Below are 22,366 nucleotides of genomic sequence, written 5' to 3'. Positions count from 1 at the left end.
TATTCCTTAAAGGAACCGGGAAGTTTTTATTTTTCGTAGCTCTAGCAACATGCTTGGCACTCAGTAAACAAATGAATGACACATACCTTGCCACATTTCTGTGAGATTCTCTAAGTGATAAGAACCTACTGATGGCTTTTAAACTAGGGATAACCTAATCATCATTGGGGTTGGGAAAATTAGGCTGGGTACAGGAGAAAGAGAAGAAGCCTGGGAAGCTATTTTGTACTACTTTGGGGTAAGTGTTAAAGAGACAATTACATGAATTGGGTAGGAGATAATTAACTAAATTGATAGCTTTGAAAAATAAATGGAAGTAGTTTACAAGTCCTAAAGCTACTGATCAAACTTAGCAACTGGTTGGTTGTAGGAATAAAGTTGGAAAGTCCAGGAGGCTCTGAAGGTACTAGGGTCGTTCAACAAATATTAATTGAACATCTGCTATGAGTCACGTATTGTGCTAGTGGGGGAGCAAGATGAAGATAAATAAGACACAGTTACTGCCTTCAAAGAGCCTATAGCCTAGTTAGGGAGGAGAAGGAGACAGGCACATCCGCGGATAAAAGTAATGTTACAGTTTGTGTTAGGTATTATGGGAGCACTTGGAAGTTTTAGCAAAAGTATCCTAGAAGTAAAGCGGAATGTGAAACAGAGTGGTCAGAAATTAAACTGGAGAAGAGAGGCATAGACTAGATGCTAAAAGTTCTTGAATGTTATTTAAAAACTTGGATTTTATCCTGTAAGTAATGGAGGGATTTTAAGATGGAGGGATTTATCCTGGCAGCCCATGTAGAGAAAAGGAGTAGATGCATACGTGAATAAAGGCAGGAGAGCCAGGTTGGAGGTTGGTTAGTTAGTCCAGGACAGGAGTGGTAAGAATGGTACACAGAGGGGCGCCTGGCTGGCTCAGTCAGTGGCATGTGCAACCCTTGATCTCTGGGTTGTAGGTTCAGACCCCATGTTGGGTGTAGAGATTACTTAAAAAAATAAAATCTTTTTAAAAAGAATGGTACACAGAATACAAGACAGACTTAAAAAAATGAATTGAAATAGGGATGCCTNCCTCCCCCTCCCTAAAAAAAAAAAAAAAAAAAAAAAAAAAAAAAAAAAAAAAAAAAGAAATAGGGATGCCTGGGTGACTCAGTCAGTTAAAGCATCTAACTCTTGATCTCAGCTCAAGCCATGATCTCAGGGTCATGAGTTCAAGCCCTACATTGGGCTCCACGCTGAGCATGGAGCCTACTTAATAAAGAAATAAACTGATTGACTGAAAGAAAATCCACAGGACATGTGATTAGAATTGAATGGAGAAAGTCATCAAAATGACTTCCAAGATTTTAGGTTGGGTAACTGAGAAGGAAGGTGGAAGGGATGCTTCCAACAGAAAAAATGGGAGCAGAAGCTAGTTAGTTGAGGGAAAGATGATTGGTTCCATTTGGACTATGTTAAATACAAAGTGTTCTGTAGAAGTGTGTAAGAGAAGTTGGTTTTATACCAGGTTAAATCTTAGGGAAAAGATCTGTGTTTGGAAGTTATAAGTATATGGTCATTAAATATTTTGAGAGTGTGTGAAATATCTTGAAAAAATCTGTAGACCTGAAAAGAGCAGGAATGAATACGAATCAGGGAAACTCCCAACTTTTAAGGAGAAACAAAAGCCCATGAAAGAGACTGAGAGAAGAGAATTCTGGGTCACAGTAGGCTGAAGCATTTGCTCCTCTGGTAATTAAGAACAGTTCCATTAGAGGGGCACCTGGGTGGCTCAGTTGGTTGAGTGTTCGACTTCACCTCAGGTCGTGATCATACAGTTTGTGGGTTTGAGCCCCATGTCGGTCTCTGTGCTGACTGCTCAGAGCCTGGATCCAGTTTCGGATTCTCACTCTCTCCCCACCACACTCCTTCTCTCCCTCTCTCTATTCCCCTCTCTCCCCTCTTCCCCCCTCCTTTCTCAAAAATAAACATTAAAAAAAAAGCAGTTTCATTAGAAATCTTGGAATAATAACCATATTGCAGTAAGTTGAGTAAATGAGGTTTAGAAAATTGTATGCTTTTTTTTTTTATATGTTTTTTTTAAAAGTAAGTAAGGATAGGAATGGAGGAAAGGTAGTGGATGACAGTGAAACTCTAGTACCAAGAAGGGTTTTGTTCGACGTTGCTTGTGCTTTAATGATAGGAGAGATTTTAGTGCAGGGATTAGTAAACTTTTTATTAAAGGTCCATACAGTAGTGTGAAAGCAACCATAGACAATTTGGAAATGAACTTTATTTTACAAAAACTGCCATTGGGCTAGATTTGTAGTGTGTCAGCAGCCCCTGCTTTAACATATCTGTCGATGAAAAGAGAGTCTAGAATAAGGTAAAAGTTAAACATAAATGAGAGACTTGCTAATAGAGTAAGATCCTGGCAGTAGAGGTGGGGGAACCTTAGGCATGAGTGGGTTGTGGGTTGGCCTTGGATAGGATGGTACTACGTCTGATCTTTAGAGATCAGAGAAAGGAAGAGGTAGTCATGGGATTTACTCCTAAGGCTGTAAATAAATGTAGAGGGCAACAGTTAACAGGTAATAATGAAAGTTGAGGGGGTTAGAGGGAGAGAGGGATGGATGGTCAGAGCATGGAGGATTTTTAGGGCAGTAAAACTACTCTGTATGACACTGTAATGGTGAATACATGTCATTATACATTTTTTCCAAACCGATAGAGTGTATAACACCAAGAGTGAACCCTAACGTAAACTATAGGGGCTCTGAGTGATAATCTGTCAGCGTAGGCTGCTCTGTTGTAACAGATGTACCTCTGGCGGGGGTAGGGGGGTGCTGAGTACTGATAGTGCGGCTGTGCATGTGGGGGAGTGAGGAGTATATGGAAATCTCTACCTTCAGTTTTGCTGTGAACCTAAAATTGCTATAAAATATAAAGTCTGTTAGGGGAAAAAAGCTTCCTGGTATATAGTACCTTAACACATAGTAACCATTCTGCTATTTGTTGAATGTTTAGTGAATATACAATCAAAAATATATTTCTATAACTGAAACTTCCTTGTGCCTTATCATCGGAATTACAGAGTAGAAGCACTGAATGGAATGAAGACTATCATATATCATAGCAGTTCTTTTTCTGAGTATATTCAGAGATCATCTTTCATATTTCTTAGTAAAAATAGGACACCATCAACATGCCCATCAGTTGAGGAATGAAGAACTAAAATGTGATAGGTCTGTACAAGTGCATATTAGATGTTAAAAATCAGTGAAATAAAGTACATTAATATCAACATGAATAGAATCTCTAAAACATGCTGAATGATGAAGGACAGGTTTCCAGAAAGATACAATATGATAACTTTGATGTAATTTTGTGTGTGAACACACCCAAATTTATAAAAAACTTGATGGGATGGACATAAAAGAGGTTCATGGTAATGGTTTGCCCCTAGGGGAGGTAATGTGGGAATGGGATTGGAAAGGGGTGTAAAGGAATTCTAGGTTTATCAGTAATGTCTTTTATCTTCAATTAATCTAAAATAAATTTGTCAAAAGTTCTTTCATAGAAGTTAGAAATGGTATGGAGTGGATTTCAGCCTTTTACCCATGAGCATAAATAGGGTTTTGGCATGAGAAACTGTATTTCCTTTACTGTTGGATTATAATTGGCTGAGAAGCAAGCTGCCCAGAGCCCTTGTGATGTGAATCACCTTCAGAGGATGTGTCTTTTCACGTGGTGTTTTAATCCTGTGAGCTTGTGGTGAAAACTGTGGAGGTTTCTCCACAACTGCCAGCCAACTTAGACTGAAAATCTCCTAGCTAAGTTTGTGTAGGGTTTTGTTTTTCCATTAGCTAGTAATTTCTGTGAACTATTTGGTGGGTGCTTCATGAGACCTCCATAATCATCCTAATGACTGTGCTGCTGAGCAGAGAAACAGCAGTCACCCCGTCATCTAAGGGTAGGCTAGGAATCTTGGCTGTCATCTGTGCAGAAGACACAAAAAACACTTTTTCATAGAAAAGTCACTTTCATGGAATGTGTGAAAGGATCTTATGAATACCAGTTTATTAGTTCTATTCACTATTAGTTCTAATTCACTAATTAGTGAATGTTTTTGTCATGCGGAAAATGTTTTCAATGACATTCCGTCTCAAATTCAATTTTTTTTAATGTTTATTTTTGAGAGAGAACAGTAGCAGGAGAGGGGCAGAGAGAGAAGGAGACCGAGAACCAAAGTAGCCTCCATGCTATCAGTCAAGTCCCATATGGGGCTCGAACTCACAAACCTGGAGATCATGACCTTAGCCGAAGTCCGACGCTCATTGAAAATCAGTTTTTTAAACTAAGCCTTTTGGGGCTCCTGGGTGGCTCAGTTGATTAAGCATCCTACTTCACCTAGGGTCATGATCTCATAATTCGTGAGTTTGAGCCCCGCATAGGGCTCTGTGCTGACAGCTCAGAGCCTGGAGCCTACTTTGGATTCTGTGTCTCCCTCTCTCTCTGCCCTTCCCCCATTCACGCTCTGTCTCTCAAAAATAAATGTTAAAAAAAAATGTTTTTTTAATAAAATAAGCCTTTTATTTTGAGATAACTGTAGAGTGACAAGCACTTGTGAGAAATGATGCAGAGAGATCCGCATACTCTTTACGCAGTGTCCCCTAGTGATAACAACTTGAAAAAACTATAATACAGCATCACAACTAGGATATTGGCATTAATGCAGTTAAGATACAGAGCATTTCCATTCTGTTAGGATCCTTCATGCTTCCCTTTTTTTATAGCCACCCTTTCTTCCTTCCTGTGACCACCCCCTGGCAACCCCTGGCAACCAGTAATGTTTCCATCTCTATAATTTTGTCATTTCAAAAATATTCTATGAATAGAATAATATAGCATGCAACCTTTTTGTACTGTTGGGTTTTTTTCCCACTGAGCATAAATCTCTAGATTGTTGTGTATCATTAGTTGGTTTTCTTTTACTTCTTAGTAGTCAAAGTCTGGATATGGTTGTTTAACTGTTCTCCTGTTGAAGGACATTAGGATTGTTCTTAGCTTGGGGCTGTTGTGAATAAAGCTGCTATGATGCATTTGTATACAGGTTTTTGTGTGAAAGTGAGTGTTGATTTTTCCAGGCTAAATGATCAGGAGTATAATCCCTGGGTTGTATGGTAGTTGCATATTTAATATATTAAGAGACTGCCCAACTTTTTTCCAGAGTGGCTGTATCACTTTACCTTCCCATTTCAGTGTATGAGTGATTATATTTCTCTCCATCCAGGCCACCGCTTGCTGCCGTCACTGTTTTTATTGTAGCTATACCAGTAGGAATGTAGTGAGCCCATTTTGGGTTTTATTTTGCATTTCCCTAATGGCTGATGATGTTGAACATCTTTCCATATGCTTCTTTGCCATCTGTCTGTCCTCTTTCAAGAAATGTCTGTTCATATTTTTTGCCTATTTTCTAATTGGATTATTTATATTGAATTTTGTGTGCTTATATAGTCTTTGAAACGAATCCTTTGTTGGATATATGGTTTGAAAATATTTTCTCCCACTCTGGAGCTTGTCATTCTCTTAACAGGGTCAAATTCAGTTTCATTGCACATAGTGCTGCATTTAAACTCTGAAACAAAACAGAGTTACCTATCCAGTGAGTTTTAAAAGCCAAGGTTTGCACAGCTCTCGAAATTGTCTTGCAGTGAGTGATGAATGATTATTTTTAAAAATGTTCTATCATAGACGGTAGGAGAATGAAGTTCTGTTTACTTTGTTCTTTTGTAATACGTAATTTTAGATCCATTTTATTACTCCTTACTAATTCTTACTTAGAATTTATTAGATAAAAACTGAGCCTAATGAATGAGATTATTCCATAATTTCTGAATAATGAAAACTTAATCAGTTGGTTCACTTAAATACTTTTGCTTTAAACATCAGGTTTCAGATGATGACAAAGAAAAGGGAGAGGGAGCTCTTCCAACTGGGAAATCTAAAAAGAAAAAAAAGAAAAAGAAGAAGCAAGGCGAAGAGAACTCTCCTGTACAGGTAGAGTATCAAAACAATAGACATGACTCATAAAGCGCCTCCTGCCGAAATGTGAAAAGGTAACATGTAGGTCCTAAGAATATGTAGAGATAAAAGACACAATATGAGTTCTCAGGTTTACTTGCAAAGCGTTCGAAAAGTCACAGAATCTTTTAAAGATCTTACATATCCTACCATAGCATTACTCTGAAAAAAAATCATACCAAAGGTATGAACCCCAAAGTAAATAAATTAAATTAGATGCATTTTGATTTATATCAGGGTGAAGTGGAAAAGGAAATGCAGTGTTGCTCACTGAAATTCCTCTGAGTAACTGGGATTCAGCAAATTAGAATTTTAACACAATTACGGGGTGTCTGGGTGGCTCATTTGGTGAGCATCCAGCTCTTGATTTCACTCAGGTCATGATCTCAAGTTCGTGAGTTCGAGCCCCATGTCTGGCTCTGCGCTGACAGCATGGAGCCTGCCTGGGATTCTCTCTCTATCCCTCTCTCTCTACCCCTCCCCTACTTGTGCTCTCTCTCTCTTAGAATAAATAAACTTAAAAAAAAGAATATACAATTTTGAAAAAAGGAATTTTAGTAGGGTTAGAATAACTGTGCAGAACCTTGCCCTGTACTTGGGCCCAGCTTCACTTAGTTCCTTCTCATTTGGCTTCTAACAGAAACTTTCTATTTATGGAACTCCTGCATTTTCCTTCTTTTTTCTTTGGTCTTTCCTATTTGGGAAAAATGTTTAGATTATAATATAAATGGAAACAAAGTTCTTGTAATTTCAAGCACACTAGATTACTCGACCTCTGCGTGGGTTTCTCGTTGAAAGCTCCCTCACCTTTACATTACAACTTAGGAAAATCTTGTTCCTTACTTACCACCATGTGGCTAATTGTTTTTATTCCTTTAAATGTAGGAGATGGCCGGAGATTCTGGAGCGTAGCCTACAAAATGATTTTCCTACTTACTGTTCTCTTTGCGGAAAGTTGCTGCATGGCTTTTTAAGGGATTACGTGTTTGGTAATTTTTGTTGAGGGAAGCACAACCTGTTAAAAATGACACCAATCTATGTTCAGTATTCGTTTTTCTTACTAGTAAGCTTAGTGTGACTGAGGTCAGTGGAAATGAAAGACTGATAGGAGTGCTTCTCTTAGCTAAGCTAGCTGATGAGAACAGTTACAGACAGTTACCTTTTATTACTAATACTGTCTGAAATCTATTTAGCCAAACTTTTCTTGGATTTCTGCGACTTTTAGGATAACCTTTAGTAAGACTGCTTTTCTGTTTTGTGGATTAGATGAGTTCCTTTTAAAAGAAATTTTGTGGGATAGATGTATTCTGTAAATTTCAATTTACTGGCAAAGGTCATGAACTTGTGAACATTCTTTTGTTATTCTGATACTCCTTTCTCAAATGTTTGATCTGTTTTTAAAAATACAGTGAGTAGAAATTATACAGGCTTTGGGTCAGATCTATACTCACATTTCAGTTTTGCTTTACTACTTGTTTTTGTTGGTCTACTTTGCACACGTGACTTAACTGCATAGGTTGCTTTGAGAATTAAATGAGCTGTCCATATAATTCTGCGTCAGGTACATAGTGTATAGCATCCTATCCATAAGACATTTGTTCTTTTTAGTTGTGGGTTATGTGGTTGTTGGTCTTCTTTACCTTTAGAGTGCAGCTTAGGATGGAACTAACTGCTGCCTTCACATTAATTTTGCACAGATTGCAAATCTTTCATACGTCCAAAGCTACTTGTGCAACTGATATTCACAATAAAAGTTTGAATTACTGTCTAAACCCACTACCATCCTGAACAAGTTTTATAAAATATCAGTATTGGAAGAAAACTGTCAAGGTCATCCGAGCCAGGTGCTTATATGTATGTGTTTGATAAAGAACAATAACAATTAACAGTGATGGTCCTATTTGCCATATTCTAGTTCATATTTAGTTCACATACTTGAGCATGTAATGTGCTTTAGAAGTATTTTGTTGAGGGACGCCTGGGTGGCTTAGTCGGTTAAGCGTCTGACTTTCGCTTGGGACATGATCTCGCGGTTCGTGGGTTCGAGCCCCGCGTCGGGCTCTGTGCTGACTGCCAGCTCAGAGCCTGGAGCCTGTTTCAGTCTGTGACTACCTCTCTCTCTGACCCTCCCCTGCTCATGCTGTCTCTCTCTCTCTCTCTCTCTCTCCCTCCTAGAAATAAATAAAACATTTTTAAAAAAATAAAAAAAAAAAAGTATTTTGTTGAAAATTTTTTTTAAATCTGAAGGCCTAAGAATAGACATGTTAAAGCTTAGGTGGGACCTTAGAAATTATGTAGGCATATTTTATTTTATAGTTGAGGAAGCTAAAGTCCAGGGAAATCAAATGATTGGTCCTTGACATTGTGCAGCCAGATTGCAGCAGGCCAGAACTGAACTGTCCTTTCTACTATGGAAGCCTAACTTACCTACAGAATGTACTTAGGTATGAATATTTTGTTCCTTGAAGAAGTCATTAAGTGAAATGTTATTTCTAAAGTAGTTCAAGTATCACTTAATTCACTGTGTCCTTTTTTAAAAGAAAAAATTTCTGGTTTATTTTGTTTTAATTGGTTTAGTAAATTAGAATGGTTTGCATTTGGGGATGGGAGTGTATTATTTTTTAATTTACAGTTGATTTCAGTCCCTGGAGAAAGCAGAAATGATGGTTGTTCCAAATGTATCTGTGTATTTTAAATCTTGAAATGATTGTTTTTAAAATTTTTTTTTACCATTTATTTATTTTTGAGAGAGGGAGACATAGAATCCAAAGCAGGCTCCAGGCTCCGAGCTGTCAGCATGAAGCCCAATGCTGGGCTCGAACCCATGAACCACAACATCATGACCTGAGCCGAAGTCAGACACTTAATCAACTGAGCCACCCAGGAGCCCTGAATGACTGTGTTTATATGCTCTATTAAGCCATTTGGACAATTACTGAAGTGAAATTATTTTCTTGGATTATCTTTTGGACATTAATATATATATATACCAACCAAGTAGATTTTTAATTAGAAAAAAAGTGATTTATATCATCTAATAGACTACTTTTCTCTGTAGGACACTGAAGAATTAGAGAAAGAGATTAGAGAAGAGCTTCCAGTGAATACCTCTAAAGTCCGTCCAAAACAGGAAAAAGCTTTTACTTTGAAGACCATGAGCACTGGTGACCCAGCTGAAACACTCATCAAAAATAGCCAGGTAACTTTTTTGATATTTCAGGAATACAATTTTGATGACTTGGAAATTGTGCCATAATTCCTATTTTGTCGAAGCACTAAGTGCTGACTGAGCATTACTGATCACTATTTTGAAGTGCTAAGCATTTTAAAAACACTAATCTAGCCCTTACAACAACGCCCCGAGAAAGCTAAGATCTGTTATATATGAGTGAGGTCGGAGAGGTTAAATAACCACTGGACTATAGTTTCTCCGGGTAAATATCTAGACATACGAGGGACAGACTGCTAGAGAAAAGGTAGCTGGTTGCATTTCCTTAAAGCCAGCACATAATATATAATATGACTGGACCAGCCTCTCCAAATGAGACTTTTATGTAAGTTTGGTGATAGATTCTTGATATAGGTGCTATTGGTAGAAAATTTTGATATGTCAGAAAGGATCATTTTATAAAAGGTCTAAGCCAGTGACACAAAGATCATAGCTTTCTAAAATCTTATTTCTCTGGGTACCTGGGTGGCTCAGTCAGTTAAGCATCTGACTTTGGCTCAGGTCATAATCTCGCAGTTCATGGGTTTGAGTCCCACCTTGAGCTCTGTGCTGACAGCTCAGAGCCTGGAGCCTGCTTTGAATTCTATGTCTCCCTCTCCCTCTGCCCCTCTCCTGCTCACACTTTGTCTCTCTCTCAAAAATAAACACTTAAAAAATATAATCTGATTTCTCATAAGATAAGTTATATACAAATAGATGAAATCCTACTAGAGTTGCATGGTTCATTTATATACTCATTCAAAAAATTTATTGAGAACCTACTGTAGACCACACACTATTTCAGAGGATATATCAAAGAACAAGCAGATAAAACTCTGCCTTTGTGGTACCTGGGTGGCTCAGTCAATAGAACATCCGACTCTTGCTGTCAGGGTCGTGAGTTCAAGCCCCACGTTGGGGATGGAGCCTACTTTTTGGAGCTTACACAGTTAATAAAACAGCTTTAGACAAGTTGAGTTACAGGGGTGCCTAGCTGGCTCAGTTGGTAGAGCACGTGACTCTTGATCTCGAGGTTGTACATTCAAGCGCCATATTAGGTGTAGAGATTACTTAAAAATAAACTCTTAAAAATAAAACTTGAGTTACCACTAAAAGAAATAATTTGTAACAGTCTTGTACTAAAATAAAATCCTAACCATATTTCCTATTTGTATTTTAATTCCCTAGGAGAAAAATTCCCTTTTGAGATGAAGGGATGCGGTCTCAGAACACACATAGGTTTAATAATAGGGTTGCAGAAGGTCATTTGACATTTTGATGTTTCACTTATCAGTAAGTCCTTTTCAGAAGCCATCTAGTAAAGACTATTTGAGTCCTTTTGTGATTTAACATAGATTAAGTAGAATAGGGGGGAGAATACTGGAAATACATACTAAAACTTTGGGATATGAAGTAATTATAGAGAACATTAAGAAAGCTGAACTGACCAAGACAAATGCAGCTTCGGACTCCTGAAAGAGAGGAAAGGAATCCTGGTAATTTCTTGGGTGCACACAGCTTCCTCCTCTTGTGTCCTTTCCTGTTGAGCTTTCTTATACCCAGAGAGCCCGGAAGGACAAGAGGCCGGAGAAGCATAGTAATGTTTCTTACCCTGGTTTCTATTCAGAATCAGGATTATAAGCAGAGCTACAGACGACTTGATCTCTCGTTCATCTGTTACAGCCTCCAGGCCCTCCCAACACAGGAGTTTCTGTCATGATCTTTCCTGACCATCCATTACCAGTTAGGCCTCACTGAGGCATATCAGTTAATTTGCCTCCTTTCTGCTTCCAGGTTGGAGAGGAGAAGCAAGGCGTTAAGAGTCTAGGCCCTCAACATTATGATTTCACTGCCAGACTGGATAACAACTCTGAAGATTGGGACCTGAGTTTTACTCAGGACTAGTAGTCACAGTCTGCCTTTGTCTGGGGCTGTCTTTTCCCTTGTGTAGGAAACTGAAGCAGTTGCTGCTCTGTTGGAGTTGCCCTTGCCTCTCGAGAAGCAGAGAAGGGGTGGTATCACCTACTGGGAGTTCAGAAATTAGCTCTTTTCTTTGTGTCTTTCACATGAAAAAGTTTCAAGGCGTCGAAAGTTGGTGAGAGGTGGACAGAACATTGAATCACGGAAACATCAAATCATCCTATTGTAATGAGCAGGAAAATATAATAGTTCATGAAAATGGAATTATTCGCTCCTACTTGAGATTCAGTAAACATCTCGTAATTTTGTACTCCTAATCTCTAGCGCCACCTCTGTTCATGGGTGTTGTAGGTAGGGATTTATTTGCTTCTGCCACTAGAGGGCACGTGTGAGTTGTAGTGCTTCTGCCGGTAAAGTCTTTGGACATCATCTTAGTATTTACTTGCTCCTTGGGAGCCTCTTGGTATTACTTTGATATTTAATTTCATGTGAAAGTTTTTACAAAAGAATTTAAGGTAATTTTATTCCAAAATAGCCTATCAAGACTCTTCCACCTGCTGTTTCTACCGAGCCATCTGTTGTTTTATCAAAAAGTGATTCTGACAAGAGCTCTTCCCAAGTGCCATCGATGCTACAAGAGACAGAAAAATCCAAGTCAAATACTAAGCAAAATAGTGTGCCTCCTTCACAGAGTAAGTAATTCTTCCTTTTATGTTCTCTGTACGTTTATTAAGTGTTAATATCTTAAAAGTCTGAAATGTTTACACTTGTAACCTTGGAAGACTGATGGGTTAACAGAGCAGCCCGCCCTTCCTTTACACAGGCTAGGTTCCTGGCACCTCGTGGGCCTCAGTCGTGAGGGCCAAGGAGCTGAAATCATTCCAGGCGAGACGGGGTGTCCAGGCACATAGACAGTGGAGGGCTTGCTGCATGCCGTTGTCCATCTGGTCCCTCCCTTTTGCTGCGCACGTGTTCTTGGGACTGCTGGGAATTGTGCTGTGCCTTTTCCCCCCTTTTTCTCCCGTCAGCTGCCTTCAGTATCCATTGTGCCCGTGTTCACTTTCATTACTTAGATTGATAATGCCATGTTAAATGATGGGTTTTCAAGATCGAAACCGGTGAGATGTCATTCATGTGATTAAACAAAATAATACATTGGCATTCACAGGAAAGGAGGAAGGCAGCCATAGGATAACCTAAAAACAGGTGACTGGGCCTTGAAGAGTTACACATAAAGATTGAAGAGTTAGTGGATTTCAAAGCATGTTTTCATTGATGCCACTTTGATATTTTTGAGACATAACAGTATTTTCTCTTGTTTTTTCTTTCTTTCTTTTTTTGCTTTTAGCCAAGTCTGAAACTAGCTGGGAATCTCCCAAACAAATAAAAAAGAAGAAAAAAGCCAGACGGGAAACGTGAATATATTTTTCCTGAATTGGACATGTGTTTGTAAACACTGTCTGGAAGATTATGCTGTTTATGCAATAATTTGTGAACATGTACAGAGTTTTATATAAATTTAAACCAATTTTTAAAACAAAACTGTGAACACAACCACCATAACAATGGAATCAAAGGAAAGTTAATTTATGAGATTAAGAGGTCAGCAGAATATACTACAGCGCTGGAAGACCCTTGGGGAAAGTCTTTTCAATTGAACAAGAACGATCGTAATTTAAGAATATTATCCTGGTTTTACAGCAGTGCCCTGTTTACAACAGATTGTGCCCTGTCTCATCTGCAGCTGAAGAATAGAGGATTCTGATTAGAGAGAGGGTTGCCTACAGATTGGTAGGCGGCGTCTTGGATCTTATGCACGGAACTTAAAACCATTTGAATCTGTATTATGCTTAAATCAAAGTGCTTTGATCAAATGCATAATCTGCCATATCTTTACATATATGTTGGTAGGATTTGTATTAAAGGAATCACAAGTGCAAATAAAAGGTCATTTATCCTTTGTTAACTAAACTCACGGTTTAGTTTACAATTTTTAAAAAGTTCTTCTTAATTAAAACATTGAACATGCAGTTGATGCTTGTATGGCTTATGAAGTTATTTTTGATAGTCTTACATTACTTGAATTGTTCAAAGTTCAGTATATTTTAAATTAAGAAAGGTAAACTATATGTATTTGTTTTATACTTTTAAGATTCAGACTCACAAATAATGCTCTTGTTTAGAATTTGAAACTTTTAGGCAAAGTCGACTTTACATTTTCGCTGTCCCTAGCAGTTCCTTTTTTCCAGCGTCAACTCTTCTTCATTACTGGTCCATTTCCGACTTTAACAGTGAAATCTTCACAAATTAGTTACACAGACAGAACTTTGAGTATATGATGGAGAATGAAAAAAAAAACTAGAGTCAGACAGCTTTAATTGACATTGTCAAGACCTCCAGTTATCAGGAATACATTTTTTTACTGCCTTAACCTATAGTGCGTAGAATATGCATCAATTTCTTGAGGGGGATTTGTGTTTTTATAAGAATTTTCATGTAATTATTGCAATTGTGGTCAAATAAGGAACGTTTTCTGCTTGAAACTATTGATTTAAATGACGTGTGAGATGCTTCACCATTTTCAGGCACTGTGTAATTCTCTTGTTAATAAACGGGCAGGCATCTTTGTAACTATAAATAGTGCATGCTCAGCCATGTACACTGTAAATAGCCTTTACCAAACGTGTTTGACAAGGACCATAATTAACACCACCTAGTGAATTGTGATAAAGAAAAAAAAGCCATGATTTATTTGATGCGATTGGCTTGCTTTTATGTGGCACCAAGAACGAAACTGTTTAACAGCTGTAACCAATGGTACCGATCTGTCCATCCAATCTTGTCTTTATTATATCTGATTGTGCTTTGATAGTATTGCATTGTCACACTAGGAAAGCTAAAGAAACAAAGTGGTTTTAGTTTCGCCGAAGACTGGCCTTATTAATGGACAGCTTTCCTAACAAGCGGTTATTAACTTTTATCAGGTGTTAACATCTATTTCAGGAACATGGCAGTATGTTTACATGTCAGAAGTTTTGTTTAATTCTATGATATTTCTAAATTGATTTGTTTAAATAAATTCAGCAAATGGATAGCATTGTTTTTATTTGCTTCGGTATTGGGGTAAATAAGCTAAGCTGCCAGGAATTCATTTCTGCAAATGACTTTATTCTGTTAGCTTTACGTAGATGTTTCCTGAAGAGATCCAAGGATTCCTAAATTGCCAGCACTTTGTAAAGGTGTCAGGGGAGAATTTGAGAAGGAGTCTGTTGTGTACTTTTCGAATGTGCCAAAAGAGCTGTGCTCAGAAAATTCAGTTGAACTCTCTCAACTCTACCTCACTATTTCTTTATCTTAGAATTTTGTCGGCCATGTCCAGTGTTGGACTTCATTTCTCCAACCTAGTATCTTCCGTACGGCCACCCACGGTGGGTGTTCGAGGCCCTGACCTTTGAGGAGAGTTGTAGCGTGGAGATGGAGCAGTGCGCTGCCGAGGGGGGAGCCAGCACGGACAGGCCTCGCTCAAGAGCCAGTACATGGACTTTGTGTTTTAAGAGATGGCAGCTATGAGTGATAGATTAATAAGTGTATTTTCTTCCATATGCACGAGATGAAAATTCTTGCATAATTAAAGTATCATTATTCTTTACTTTTTACTGTTCCAGAGGATCTTTATATGCATCCACTCAGTTTCTGGAATCTGAACACAGGAACTATTCTCCATCATCAACCTCAGAAGGCACTAAATGAAGGAAGTGATTCAGGGAGAAGGGGAAAGAGTGGAGCCTGTGGTCCTTTGGGGGCTTGGATTAGATGCTCCCCGAACTGTGAGTGGGGAGGTAACTGATCTCTTGAGGCTTTGTCAGGCCCAAAGGGGAACCTTGTTCTGATTAGCAAAAGAACCTCCTCCCAGATCTCCCAATCCTAGCTAGAGTCTACATCCTTACTGCAGATCCTTTCCTTTTCTGGAGCAGGAATTAGGATTTCCCCAGACTGGAATCCTGTCTAGACCCCAGATTGAGCAAAACAGTAGTTGAGAGAGTCCAAAAAAAGTGTTGAAATAAAATGCTTTTGATGTAATTTACCATGTTTACTTTGTGCATGCATTTGGGGTGGGAGTTGGGGGGGGGCAGTGGAAATAATTTATCTAAATCTAATGGTATTATTTCATAGGCTAGTCCACTTTGTTTTTGGGTTAAAGATCATTAAAGGGCAATATTTAACTACAAAGTTTAGTTTTTCTTAATTAAAAACAGTCCTCTATTAACGTAATGTCAAATATCTTTCAAAAATGAGAATTTAGGTTTAAGATGTCTAAGAGATGTCGTAAGACTTTACTGTAAACCCCTTGCACAAACTGGAATTGCTTTTTCCAAAAGACTTAGGGAATGCAAATATGTTCTCTGTAAAATGCATTGAGTGTTGTAAATAAAACAAACCATTTTTGTTTTGTTTAAATTCCTCGTTATAGTTCGCTTATGGGAAGGGACTTCAGTCATTTTGTGTCCTAACCTGGTCTAAAAGGCAGTTACATTTTGATGTTCTTGATGCTTCTTTCCAAAACCGTAGGTGCACTTGCAGACTTTACCAGTGGGAAGTCCACGATTTGAGTAAAGCACCTCATAAAATATCCACTTGTGACACATGTTCTCTATGGGAACCAGCTTTCACCTTCTGTCATCTTAGCAACAGATGTAACTGCCACCAGGTGCAGTGTATACTGCATCCACTTTTTAGGTTAAGGAAGTTAGGCTCAGATTTGACATTCTTCATTAGTGTGGCTGTGCCCCAAACCAATAGTGATTCAAGAAAGAAGTTTATTTCTTGTGCATAGAAAAATCCGGAAGGCCACACGGGGCTGCTGGGACACTCCGGGCTCAGGAGTCCAGGTTCCTTCTACATCAGCCCTCCCCGTTCTCAACATGAGGCTTCCACGGCCTGGTCGCAGACAGCTGCACAGCCAGAAACCTTCCAGCATCGAGCCCCTTCCTTTAAGAACGCTCTCCCGTGTCACATCGCACAGGCGTGAACGCGCACACCTAGCCACTTACTCCTACTAGCCGCAGACAGAATAGGAAATAATAGGCCGTGCTCTGGCTGTCACGGGCCAGGTAGCGGTTCAGGATTCAGTTCTGAGGAAGCCATGGGGACCTGGACCACGAGCACAGCCAGCAGTCCCTGTCACGGGGTTGACACACTGCGGAGATCCTGCACCCGAACGTCATTTTTAAGGTCGGTTTTAAATTTTTCCAACTAGGTGGAAATTTTGAAATCTCTTGGATACCGCTCAGAGTAGCAGCTAACAATGTTCGAACGTCTATGTAGTTAGTAGCTTTCTCAAATTCCTGCCCACCAGCGGGCGCTTTAGATTCTAGAGACCGGCTGAAAGAAGTAGCCGCCTACGGTCGTGCCTGTCCCGCCAAGTACACGTAACAGGTCTCAATAGGAAAACTGCCCTAGTGTATAAAGCAATCTTTAACAAAAAATAGAAAAGCATTACTTTTCTTGCTAAATGCTTTAACAGGAAAATGCCTTCTAATTCTAGCATCAAGGCCGAAGGTTCATTGTGACGTGTTTGCTAATAATACAGTACTGAGATTTATGAATAAGCTAATTAAGGACAACCTTCAGCAGATTCAAGGTCTTCCCCATGATAATGGCATTCTTATTTGTATATGTATGCTTTCCTTTTTTAATTTATTGTATCAAAGCATTCAAAATGAATATATGTAACATGTACATAAATTATAAAGCATAATAAAACGAACACCTCTGAAACCATTCTGCTTAAGAAACAGAACGTGATCAGTAGAGGGGATATTGGGAGTGAGCTTGACGTTCGTTGTTTGGCAGCAGGATCAAGGGGCGAAAGGCATGGATCAGAATCGCTGCTCTCAAATACCCCAGCGTGGCACAGGTCCTTTTTCGTGCCAGCACTCGCTGAGGATCCCAGGTACCATCCTGCTGGTCGCGGAAGGGAGTCCGGGCTCACTGACGCCCCTTCCCCAAGTCATTCCGCTGACATCTGTTGGGACGTTGTAACAACTACATGTAGGCCCAGTGACTGTGAATAGCGCCCCCAGGTTGTGTAGCGAACAGGACAGCCTTTCCCCGAGGAAGGAGGGTAGCAAGGCTCTGTGAGCACTTCCCCCGGAATTCAGGAGGGCAGCATGTGCCCTGTTTAGGGCGCAGATTCCTGGGGCCCGGGTGGCTCAGTTGGTTAAGCGTCCAACTCTTTAATTTCAGCTCAGGTTCGTGAGTCTGAGCCCTGTGTCGGGCTCTGCGCTGGCAGTGCAGTGCCTGCTTGGGATTCTCTGTCTCTATATTAATAAATTAAAAATTTTTTAAAAAAAAGGATTGTCAAGGGTGCACCTTCCTCGTGAAGTTTGTTGAAGGGCTGCAGACCTTCTGACAAACCACAAGGGGGTTTATGGTGAAGCAGTAGGATCTGTGAGTAACTTAAGATAGCGTAATTATCGGGGCGCCTAGGTGGCTCAGTCGGGTGAGTGTGCGACTTCGGCTCAGGTCATGATCTCGCGGTTCGTGGGTTCGAACCCTGCATCAGGCTCTGTGCTGACAGCTAGCTTAGAGCCTGCAGCCTGCTTCAGATTCTGTGTCTCCCTCTCTCTCTCTCTCTGAACCTCCCCTGCTCACACTGTCTGTCTCAGAAATAAACATTAAAAATTTTTTTAATTAAAAGATAATTATGAATTACTTTGACACTGTATCGTAATTTTAAAATACAAGATTACCTGGAAAAGTTGCAGCTATTCCCATTTCTCAGTAATATTGAACACAATAATGAAAGATAAACAAAAACCTGCCTTAGGTACATTTCTATTATTAGCAAGCAAAATCCAGTAATTTATTAACAAACTAAAACATTGATCAAAGATGCAAGTGTGTGCTGATAACAGGAAATCTATTAACATTTCATTTCATCACAAAATTGAAGCAGGAAAAGCCTACAAGCATAACCGATGCTGAAGAAGTTTCTTACAAAATCCAGTAGCCATGCCCAATTTAGATTTTTTAAAAACTTAAAAGGGGAAATACTAACTTCATCTCAGTTGAAATCAGAGCAAAACAAGGTTATCTGTTAGCCAAGATTGTCTTGGAAGAGGCATTAACATAATAAAAGTTTAAAATTGGCATAACATCAAAAGAGAATTTTTCTTATTGAACGTATACCTACAAAGCTCAAGAGGTTTTCATAAAAAGCTGTGACCACTAGGAAGAGAATACACTTAAGCGGCAGATATACAAAATTTTCTAGAATTTTCTGTATTAGAATAAGCATCTAGAAAAGAAAATGGGGGGGGAGGGGAATCCATTTATGACAACTGGAACTATCAAGAAAGAAATTTTTCAAGAAAGATCCAAGACAAAATGAAAAAAGTCTTCAAGAAGGACAATATAATCTAACAGATGAAAAGCTGTATCGTTACTTGAAAAGCAAAATACCACTCTTTCCAAAATTAATATATAAATTGTGTTCAGTTCTAATTAGAATGCAAGATTTTTAAGTGCCTCAGAGATTATGGAAACAATTTTAAAAAGACAAAAAGTGGTAGGCAGCTGCTGGGGCAGGTCATGCATGGGACTAGCCTGATCAATACCAGATGTCAGAATAAAATACAGAAAGGCGGGGCGCCTGGGTGGCTTAGTCGGTTAAGCGTCCGATTTTCGCTTAGGTCATGATCTCGCAGTTCGTGGGTTCGGGCCCCGCGTCGGGCCCTGCGCTGACTGCCAGCTCAGAGCCTGGAGCCTGTTTCAGTCTGTGACTCCCTCTCTCTCTGACCCTCCCCTGCTCACGCTGTCTCTCTCTCTCTCTCTTTCTCTCTCTCCTAGAAATAAATAAAACATTAAAAAAATATATACAGAAAGGCTTCTGCCCATTAGGATTCTTCGCTGTAAAACCTGGGATCCCTCCCTCGAGTTTAAACCGAAAAGGAATCGGGAAGCACCTGAGATCCAGGCCCTGACCCTACCAGGAATAACAGCTAGCTACGTGCTCATTCGGAGGCTGCCCTGGCAAAAATGATGCATCCACCAGCTCTCCTGAGGACGCTCAGGACTGAGTGCCCAGACCTCCACCCTGCAGCCTCCTGGCGCCCCCAGAGGTCCACAACTGGGTTCTGCTCAAGCCTCCTTCCCCCTCACCAATTTCCTCGTCAGTGTTTGGCAGAGGCGAGGTCCCACCGGTGTCTGTCAAGCAGCAAGGGAAACTGGCGAATGAGTTTTGGCTGTGTAGAGAACCCCAAACATAAAGGATACTCAAAATGTCTTCGTTGAACAACCAAAACCTGATTAATGTCCATGCCAGTGTAATCTGTTCTCAACAAAAGAATTGTCCAACGGGTCTGGAGGACAGAGTGGGGAAAGCAGAAATATATTCCTATATACATGGGAATTTTGGATTGTTATTGTTTTTAATGTTTCTTTATTTTGGAGAGTCAGAGAGAGAGCGCAAGCAGGGAAGGGGTAGAGAGAGAGGGAGACACAAAATCAGAAGCAGGCTCCAGGCTCTGAGCTGTCAGCACAGAGACTGATGTGGGGCTCAAACCCATGAACTGTGAGATCATGACCCAAGCCGAAGTTGGACACTTAGCCCACTGAGCCACCCAGGCGCCCCTGTACATGGGAATTCTGAATACATTGTAGGTCGTGTTTTAGTTCCATCTAAAGGGAAGATCTACTTAATAGATGGTTTGGAGGCAACTTCTCTAACTGGAAAAAGTTAGAGTCGGATCCCATCATACCTTACATGAAAATAAATTCCAGATAGATTAAAGAATGAGACTTAAAAAAAATCTTAACAGACAATACAGCAAACTACATATACAACATAGAGGCGGGGGAGATAGTCTACCTTTTAATAAAGAAAAGATGGGATATTTTCCAGTTATTATTGAGAAATAGTTGAGGGGCGCCTGGGTGGCTCAGTTGGTTAAGTGTCCAGCTTCAGATCAGGTCATGATCTCGCGGTTCGTGGGTTTGAGCCCCGCGACGGGCTCTATGCTGACGGCTAGCTCAGAGCCTGGAGCCTGTTCGGATTCTGTGCCTCTCTCTCTGACCCTCCTCTGCTCACGCTGTCTCTCTCTCTCTCTCTCACTCTCTCTCAGAAATAAATAAAACATTTTTTAAAAATTAAAAAAAAAATAGTTGACATACATCAATGTATACGAGGATGATATTTTTTTAATATTAAAATTTCTTTTTTTTTTTAATGTTTTATTTATTTCTAGGAGAGAGAGAGAGAGAGAGACAGCGTGAGCAGGGGAGGGTCAGAGAGAGAGGGAGTCACAGACTGAAACAGGCTCCAGGCTCTGAGCTGGCAGTCAGCGCAGAGCCCGACGCGGGGCTCGAACCCACCAGCGGTGAGATCATGACCTGAGCGAAAGTCAGACGCTTAACCGACTAAGCCACCCAGGCGCCCCTGAGGATGATATTCTTAACCAAGACTGGAAACCTGCACACTATAAAAGGTGGACATATTTAAGTATATACAAATTTTAAAGACATTTTAAATGTTTTATTTCAAAACAATTATAGACTCACAGTGATGAGGTTTTGGGGTTGATAGTGGGGTTCGTGGGGTCTGGAGCTGACAGTCAAGAAAGAACTCTTGAAGATGTCTTTGATGCAAAAGTGATTTTTTTTAAGAATTTTTTTTAATATTTATTTATTTATTGAGAGACAGAGCATGGGTGGGGGAGGGACAGAGAAAGAGGGAGTCACAGATCCCGAAGCAGGCTGCATGCTGTGAACTGTCAGCACAGAGCCTGACGTGGGGTTTGAACTCAAGAACCACGAGATCATGACCTGATCCAAAGTTGGATGCTTAACCACCTGAGCCACCCAAGCGCCCCCAAAGAGGTGATTTTATTGAAGCATGGGAACAGACCTGTGGGCAGAAAGAGCTGCCCTGGACCTGTGGAGAGACTAGTTATATATTTGGGAGTTGAGGTAGAGGTAAAGCCCAGAGGAAGTTTCCAGTGAGATTTTCATATGCTAAAGAAGACTCCCAGGATACTGGAAGCCTAGCTATTGTCAGGCTAAGGTGGTTTTCCCTCTAGCAAAGCATTAGCATTAAGACAATAGGGCGTTCCTGGAGAAAGGTTTTACTCTGCCTGCCTCAAGTATTTGTCAATAGGCTGCAGGTTATGAGGACATTTAATTTTATCTGCCATTTCCTTCTGCCTTTGTTCCCCACATCACTATGGAGGGGTGGGGCTGGGGCTCCAGGAAACTGAGTCTGTAGGTTTCTGGAGATCAGGCTATTGAGAGGATTGCTTTAGTGTAATTTACTAAGATATTTGTAAATAGACGGAGACTCAGGCCCCGCAGGACTAGATCTCTATCAGGTAACCATTTGTTTTGTTTTCTCCCTTTCCCTTGGTTTTGGGCAGCCAGCAGTGCCTAAGGAATATCGTGCATGTCCCACGGAGGGGGGGGGTGCGTGTTTGCTGCCTGTCAGCTTGCCTTCTGCTCCTTCACCAATGGGAAGTTGCAAAAATGGTCCAGAGAGTCCTATGTACCTTTCACCCAATTTCCCCAATTGTAACATCTTCCATAACTATAGTACAATATCCAAAGCAGGACATAGATCTTATTGGTACAATGAACAGACCTCATTCAGACTGTAGCAGTTTTTACTTGTGTATGTGCATTTGTGCGGCCTATGCAATTATATCAGGTGAATTCCTGTAATCACCCCCGTGATCAAGATATGGAACTGCCTGGGGCGCCCGGGTGGCTTAGTCGGTTAAGCGTCCGACTTTCGCTTGGGTCATGATCTCGCGGTTCGTGGGTTCGAGCCCCGCGTCGGGCTCTGCGCTGACTGCCAGCTCAGAGCCTGGAGCCTGTTTCAGTCTGTGACTCCCTCTCTCTCTGACCCTCCCCTGCTCACGCTGTCTCTCTCTCTCTCTCTCTCTCTCTCTCTCCTAGAAATAAATAAAAAAAAACATTAAAAAAAATTAAAAAAAAAAAAGATATGGAAGTGCCCATCACCCCCATAGGAACTCCCTTGTTTTTTGTTTTTTGTTTTTGTTTTCCTTTCATAGTTTATTGTCAAGTTGGTTTCCATGTAACACCCAGTGCTCATCCCCACAAGTGCCCTCCTTCATATCCATCACCCATTTCCCCCTCCCCCCCACCCCCATCAGCCCTCAGTTTGAATTC

General features: G+C 40.3%; 1 protein-coding gene across 1 annotated transcript in view; it reads left to right on the top strand.

The window, feature by feature from the left end:
• Nucleotides 1-14,274, top strand: part of MTDH (metadherin) — a 63,059-nt gene extending 48,785 nt beyond the window's left edge. Inside the window, 4 exon segments of the mRNA XM_077748158.1 lie at nucleotides 5,923-6,030; nucleotides 9,113-9,253; nucleotides 11,718-11,874; nucleotides 12,531-14,274. Of these exon segments, the coding sequence (XP_077604284.1) occupies nucleotides 5,923-6,030; nucleotides 9,113-9,253; nucleotides 11,718-11,874; nucleotides 12,531-12,601 (477 nt within the window). The 3' untranslated portion in view covers nucleotides 12,602-14,274.
• Nucleotides 14,275-22,366: the final 8,092 nt, after the last annotated feature.

The sequence above is a fragment of the Crocuta crocuta genome, unplaced genomic scaffold, assembly GCF_008692635.1.
Source record: "Crocuta crocuta isolate KB4526 unplaced genomic scaffold, BGI_CrCroc_1.0 scaffold39, whole genome shotgun sequence".
Taxonomy (NCBI): Eukaryota; Metazoa; Chordata; class Mammalia; order Carnivora; family Hyaenidae; genus Crocuta; species Crocuta crocuta.
Note: the sequence above shows the minus strand (reverse complement) of the source record. Positions and strands in the feature narration are given on the sequence as shown.